At 35.7% G+C, this 7,388-nt stretch overlaps 2 protein-coding genes across 3 annotated transcripts in view; both read right to left on the bottom strand.

The window, feature by feature from the left end:
* Window positions 1-117: 117 nt before the first annotated feature.
* Window positions 118-5,640, bottom strand: LOC122715131. Its single transcript, XM_043937057.1, has 4 exons — window positions 5,208-5,640; window positions 2,599-3,061; window positions 2,186-2,429; window positions 118-2,112 (listed from the first exon to the last, which is right to left on the bottom strand). The coding sequence occupies exons 1-4, from the start codon at window positions 5,368-5,370 to the stop codon at window positions 502-504; spliced, it is 2,481 nt and encodes an 826-aa protein (XP_043792992.1). The 5' UTR covers window positions 5,371-5,640; the 3' UTR covers window positions 118-501.
* A 25-nt stretch (window positions 5,641-5,665) lies between these two features.
* LOC122715128 (protein similar) overlaps window positions 5,666-7,388 on the bottom strand; it is a 31,187-nt gene continuing 29,464 nt past the window's right edge. For both annotated transcript variants that reach the window (XM_043937054.1, XM_043937053.1), the window contains exon 14: window positions 5,666-7,304. In XM_043937054.1, coding sequence (XP_043792989.1) covers window positions 6,960-7,304 — 345 coding nt within the window. In that variant the 3' untranslated portion in view covers window positions 5,666-6,959. The remainder of the gene's footprint in view (window positions 7,305-7,388) is intronic.

Raw genomic sequence — 7,388 nt, 5'->3', positions numbered from 1 at the left:
AAAAAAAAAAAAAAGAAAAAATAAACGAAACACAAAAGATGATGAGAGACAAGGGGGGAAGTACGCAAATATTGTAAAGCATTTGGTAAACAGACAAATTGATGAAAAATCAGCTTCTCTCTTTTTAGTACCGATGTATTGTCGCTAGATGTATTACAGAGACGTAAGAAGTATTCTTCGGCAGTACCATTATAACAAATGCCTGTGTATTTTACTTCTCGGCAAATAAACCATCAAGTATTGTACGACTGTGTTTTCTTTATCTTCAATCCTCTTCTTCTATTAACATTTTTATTACCAGCTATCATTTTTTTTTTTTTTTTTTTTTCTCTATTTTTTTCCACTATTTCCTACTTGTATTTACATTTTTCTTTACAATCGTTCGATCGGAATGTATATTAAGTTTAATCGTTGCTACGTTTAAGCGTTTTACTTAAAGGGAGCCACCTGCGTTGGATGGATTTGAACGGCAACGTAATCTCCTCTTGATCGATCGCCGCGCTACGAGAACGGGCCGTAAGCTTTCCTTCGAATCGAACTAGAAAACCTTCGAGTATTCTCGTAAGCCTCGATGAGAGATTCGGAAGAAGAGGTTGCGCTTTGTTGAACAGGACGATTGCATATGCTGCATTGTCGTTGTCTTTTCGGTATCGGCTTTAGTCGCAGATTTGATGGAGATGGTGGTGGAGGAAGGGCAGGAAAAGGTGGAGGTGGAAGAGGAGGAGGAAGGGGGGGAGCGGGAGGGGGAAGAGAAGGAGGAGGGGGAGAAGGGGGAGGGGGAGAAAGGGGAGAAGGAAGGGGAGGGGGAGGAGGCGAGAAAGGACGCGAAAGGGGCGAAACAGACGATGATTTTGGATACGTTTGTAAATAAGGTCTTTTGTGAGCTTCGAAGTCGGCCAGTAAACGATAAGATGGTGGAATGTTGTATCGTATCCTTGCCAAAACATGGCTTCGTTTCATATCTGGATTGTTTTCAACTTTCGGATTGTACGCTTTTTTCAATTCTTTTTGGGCTTGAATGGTTTCTCTTCTAGCCAGTGTGTGCTGAAGAGTGCCACGAAATCTGTCATAAACGTCGGTCGTGCTTAACTTTACACGATTATTTTTTCTCAGATAATTAATTTTTGAATTTTTTTTCAAAATGTCGGCTCCTCCGCTTTCTCTGTGCTGCGTACTCTTATCGATGCGTTCCCAAATTTTACCAAATTTTTCTAATACCTTTACGCGTCTACCAGAGTTTGGAATTCTGACTATGCTTTCTTGTAACGGGAAATCGAGTTTTCCTAATTCCAATGATTTCGAAGACACGACCTTAGCGATTTGTCCACTCTTATTTTCCACGATCTTAACGATTTGTTCACTTTTATCACTTACGACCTTAGCGATTTCTTCTTCGTTTTCATTTTTCACGATCTTAGCGATTTGTTTGCTTTCGCTTCCTACGATCTCAATGACTTGTTCACTTTCATCCTCTACGATCTTAGTGATTTGTTCGCTTACATTTTCAACGATGTTGATGGTTTGTTTACTTTCATTTTCCACGTCAAGGATAGGTATAAACGGAGATAATGGCGGCGGCGGCGGTGGAGGCGGCAAATTTAACGTGGAGGAATCATCCGACAATAAAGAAAAAATTGAGAGATGATTTTTCAGCATAACAATCTCAGATCTAGTCGTTTTGGAAAGAAGTTTTCTCTCTTCGTCCGGTTTCTCCTCTTCGTCTTTATCTATATCTTCCAACTGATGATGATGAGTAATTTTTTTCTTACTTCGAAAATTCTTCGAGGATAAAGTAGATTTAATAACAGGTACGCTTTTTGATTTAACCGAGGAGATTTTCGAACGAATTTTCGTTAAAACTTTCATACTACTCTTCCTATTTTTTGGACGCCGCATACTTATTTCTTCCTCGTCCGAACTTTTAGAGAACGTAGTGGAAATCTTACTTCTCGATCGTTTTCTTTGCAACCGTAGTTTGCTTTTTACCCCGCTTTCAGGAAAATCTTCCGGCTTAAAGAATATCCAGACGTAGTAACGAGTCTTTTGAGGTCCTATGTACATTTCGTTGCTATGAGCAGTTTGCAATAATCGTGAGAAAATCGATAAAATTATCTGAAAGATAAAAAAAAAAAAAAAAGTGTAATAAAATACTTCAAGCTACGTTTCTTTCTTCTTATGTGCTTACCTGATAAACAAGTAAAAGAACAAGGTATCCTGTCAAGAATATTCGAATAACATCACCTCGATTTATAATCTTCGTTCTACACCCACTGGTACTAATGGTCAAATGTTTAGGATTGTAATCGTACACGGCACTCGGGTTCAAAATGTCGTGATGAATACAAGGTTTAGGAATGTCATTGGAACAACAAGAAAAAGGTACGTCCACGGGCGTGGAAGTTTCTTCCTCTTGCTCCTCTGGTGCTGATCTTTATCACACGATTTAAAGAAGGAGACATTCAAATATTAGGAATACAGAAGAGAAATTTATTACAAAAAAAGAGTTAGGAAGAAAAAGAGAAATATATAGAGAAAAAGAAAAAAATAATTTGGATAGTAAGAGAAAGGTTAAACGACAATTGGTTCGATTATACCCACTGCCCTTCCAGTCGAGGACCTTTCTGCACATCCTTTGGTCCCTCCATCGATAGTTTAAGCCACGGAATTCGGAACCAATCTTCGTAATTGTTATCTCCGCAACATTCTAGTTCAGTTTGAACAGCGTCCACCCTCGCCTTTACGGCAATATCAATACCGTATTTCTCAATAGCTTCTATCAAGCCATAGCGACTTTTTTGCTGGAACCCGCTCAACAGAATCAAATAAGTCGCATTTAAAATCGCTACCAAAAATCCCGATAGTAAACAGGCAACCACGTGGAAGTAAAAAAGTCGATTTATATCTTGAGGATCCACCGTATCGTCGACTTTATGTCGATCCTCCAGATCGGTCCTCGTTGGTTCTAATTTCAAGCACAACCAACATTTGATTCCCAGGATATAGGCAGGAGAACAGCACAAGACGGTGGAGAGTATTATTCCGGTCCATACGTGACCGTCACCTGCTCGTCGTGATCTGCACGTTAACCCACACATACAAACGAACATGTGTTACGCGAATTCTAAAAAATTCATCTTATGACCATTATCGAGAAATAGGAGAATTTTTTAGTACGAATCGTGTCTAATTTAAAGCATACACGTGTATTATTCACACCCTTCATTCGAATTCTTACAAACAGATTTCCTTTACGATGCTTTTTGAACAAATATTTCTGAACACTATAGTATTTCTGCTGTCTTTCTTCCATTAGTCTCGAACCGTTAACGAAATTTATTTCGTCGATAAGTTAGGTAAAAATTGAAAAATTTTGCGACCAACGCCATCTCGCGTTTGGATCACCGAAGCTCTGATTCGTTACTAGTATAGCAGGATATGCAAGGAGGTATTCGTGACGTCACAGAGAAGGAGAACGATATTTGTGAGAAGGATAGAAAAAAAACATGGCGCTATACCCCCTCTCCACTTCAAAAATATTACATTGAAAATTAATTAATAATTAATTTTTTAATAAAAATTTTTGCACTTTTAAGCTTACATCTTAAAACTAAGATCTCAAAGAAGTTTCTCCTGTTGATTTTAATTCGAAATTCTTTTTAATAAATTATTTATTAACGATTAAAGCGTTATATCGAACCGACGCCATTAATACGCAATGCGTATTTTTCTTACTTTTTCATTACTATGAGATTTATTTCTAAATATGAATATATATATCTAAAACGTTAATTTCTCCTCTACTTTCACGTTCATCATTTTTATTTATAAGTTTGTTATCGTTTAAATGAATAATTTTGTTTAATTTATGATTATTATGCAATGCGGATTTGCGATCGATACACTTGCCATAATAATTGTTAATAATTGATAAATTAAGAAAAATTTTTGCACTTTTAAGCTTACATATCAAAGTTAGAACCTCGAAAAATTTTCTCATATAAATTTTAACGGGAAATTCTTTTCTATTAATTATTTATTAATAATTATCAAAGAAAATGTTCATAAATTTTCGATCTATAATCGAATAATAAATAATTAATTTATTCGTATAAACAATAAGATAATTACGAATAAAAATTATAAATAAATGTAAGGAAAGAAACAACATTTGAAATGCATACATTTATATTTATAAATAAATCTCATAATAACGTGAAATTAATGAAAAATATATCGCATATCGATACGATGATCAGTCCGTATACGATGCATTAATGGATAATTAATAATTAATTGAAAACGATTTCTCATTAAAATTTATATCAGAAACTTGTTTCAGATTCTAACTTTGAAATGCAAGCTTAAAAATGCAAAAATTTTTACTAAAAAACTAATTATTAATTAATTTTCAATGTAATTTTTGAAGTGGTGGGAGGTATAATGGCTGATCTTTTCTATCCTTCTCGCGTAAGATCGCTCTCTTTCTGCGTGACGTCACGAATACCTCCTCGCATATCCTGTTATTCTAGTAACAAATCGGAGCTTCGGTGATCCAAACGCGAGATGGCGCCACCGGTACTAAATTTTCCATTTATTTTCTTTCTTTAATTTGTGGACAAAACATACACTTCGTATTTCTCTTTATCGTATATCACATCGTATTCGTACAATTATATTTTCATATTTATTCCATAAAATTACAAAATCTTCTGACGTAAAATTGTAAATTCATAATAAAATTTCGTATTAGGAGAAAATAATCCGAGAAAAAGTGGCAAGCAAAACTGTATACACGTTTTATTTATATAATCAGTGGTATATATACACCGATATATATACGAACACGAATTTTTAAATTCTCGATTACACACACGTTGCACGTGTCTAGTGTATTTTTTTATTTCATTTTTTTTTTTTATTTAATTTTTTTATAACTTTTAAAATTACGATCTTTAATTCGTGTATTTGTGAAGCTATCATTTACGATATCGTTAATCCAATAGATAGACAGATAGATAACCAAGGATGACGCATTCTCAAGAATGTCCGATTCTAAATCGTTAGAGAGTCGAGATAATATTTTAATACCACGTTTCAAAAGTTCTTATGGGAATTTCTCGGTATCGAGGGAATTAAGGATAGCCAGTAGGTATCCATTGGACCGTCATCAATCAACTTTAAAAACGTTTTTGTGCGTAGGGACCAACCTGGAGTGATGAGGTTCAGATAATCGCCAAAGCCTCTTTCGAATCGTACGGCCCAGAGGATGGCAAAAGCGAGGGCTATCAGCCCGGCCAGGTTCATAGAGAAAACAGAAAAGTAGAGTGCTTTCACGGAAGGCCAGCTATAAACGCCATTTACCAGGCCCATGTATTGTGCAGTTTATGATCGTCATCGTAGACAGTTTGTGCGGTTCCCTTAATAATCTCTCTTCTCAAACGGCCGCAATGAATAATTTACACCTCTGCCAAAGTTGTCACGTCTGAAGTGGCTCGCGCTACAATTTCTTTTGCCGCTATCTTCCCACTATAATTTCGATCGATCGCGCATAACTTCAAGACGCGTTTCATTCAAATGATTCTAACTTCGTACAAGGGGATTTTTGTTTTCTTTTTTCTTTTTTTTTTTTTTTTTTTTTAATTTTTTAAATAAAACACCACCAAAATATTAGAAAGACTATTTATTTATTTATTTATTTACTCATAACTTTTCTTTTCTCGTGGTAATATCGATCTATATCAGCACTGTAATGCAGATAGATAGGATTAATAATCATAGATTATTACAATAATAAAAATACAGTGATATTAAAGTAATAAAATTACACGATTACAATAGCTGTATCAATAAGTGAATAAGTAAAAATATATATATATATAATATAATATATAATATATACTGCGTTAGAATTTGTAATATTTCTTAAAATACGTGCACAAAACGATAAATCATAATAATACAATAATAATATGATAATAACAACTGATACTCGGATTGGCTTCGTTAAAAACTATAAAAAACAGTAACAACAACGATGAGAATTCGCAATAAACGTGTACATGATTATCGTTATCGCGAACGGATCGTCAAAAATCATCGCCGATATATATCAATCGGCTGCAATAGAATAGAAACGAATGCTATGCGTGTTTCATCCCCTCTTTATCCTTCTCCGCTCTTTATCTTTATTAATTATTTCTCTCGCTCTCAACAATAATAATAATCCTCGACTCGTCGAGAGATCGGGATTCCCTTTCTTATCCTCTTCCTCATTTTTATCTAACTGATCAATCCGACTCGATGATGAAACGCGCCACTCGAATATTTTGTTCATTTGACGTTAGGTAGGTTAAAATCATTATTGGATTAGAGGAGGAATTATGCTCTATTATAGTCAACCGAATGTCAGATATGTATACATATATGTATCGCAAAACGGCGCTACGATAGCAGAACCGTCATCTTTCTCTCTCTCTTCCTTCCTTCCTTCCTTCCTTCCTTTCTTTCCTTTCTTATTTTCATTATACTTTATATACTATATACTTAAACACTAAACATCCTAAAAATGCATTGGCACTTTTCGCATGAAAAATCTAGAATCGCTGGATCCCGCTGGATCGAATACGGCGTGAATTTATAAGCGCAGTTATACCAATGAAAAAATATCGATATACAATATTTTTTTTTGGACGATACTCGCACTCGGTCAAATAGAAAAGAAACAACAACCCCGAACTGTGTCTTTAAAGTGTACCTAAAAAAAAAAAAAAAAAAAAAAAAAAGAAAAGTCGCGTCTCGCTTTGGCATCTCATTTTGCCTTTTCATCAATTATTCATGCATCCTTCCGTATTGCAACCGTATCTCTCCTTTCATCCTTTCCACGTATTTTTCCAACCGATTTTACAACAAACCGGATCCAACCGGTTTCCTTCCTTCTTTCGAATCGGGAGCACGAGCTTTTACACGAGATTTCGATCGAGCAGAGTTCCAAAAAGATCCGGCTCGACTTGGAGCAATCCGCTCACCGACATACTCGTTTCGTAATCGAACGCGTCGAACGGCATCATCGGCGAGGAAGGGGACGACACTATCGATCCTCCCCCGTTTATGAACGCGTTGTTGGATATCTGTTTCCTCGTTGCTGGGCTCAGTTGGTCGTACGACGAGCTCGACGATCCTCTCGAATCCGGGCACTGGGGCACCATTTGATGATTCTCCAGGTTCACGGACAGCGGGGACATCAGGGATATTTTCGGGTACATCGTGGGCACGTTCCGCGACTCCATCAAGTTTTCCTGAACAACCTTTAGAATTCGATCATTATTATCTTTGTTCTGCATTATTATTATTATTATTGTTATTATTATTTTTTTGTTTTTAGTTTTATT

Source organism: Apis laboriosa, unplaced genomic scaffold, assembly GCF_014066325.1.
Source record: "Apis laboriosa isolate Shangri-la unplaced genomic scaffold, ASM1406632v1 scaffold34_cov151, whole genome shotgun sequence".
Classification (NCBI taxonomy): Eukaryota; Metazoa; Arthropoda; class Insecta; order Hymenoptera; family Apidae; genus Apis; species Apis laboriosa.
This window is presented reverse-complemented; position numbering and strand designations above follow the sequence as displayed.

Coding starts and splice junctions, on each gene's coding strand:
- LOC122715131 (XM_043937057.1), bottom strand. CDS start 5,370: ATGGGCCTGGTAAATGGCGTTTATAGCTGGCCTTCCGTGAAAGCACTC. Junction 2,430..2,598: donor GGTCCTCGACTGGAAGGGCA/GTGGGTATAATC, acceptor CGTGTGATAAAG/ATCAGCACCAGAGGAGCAAG. Junction 2,113..2,185: donor TTCTTTTACTTGTTTATCAG/GTAAGCACATAA, acceptor TTTATCTTTCAG/ATAATTTTATCGATTTTCTC.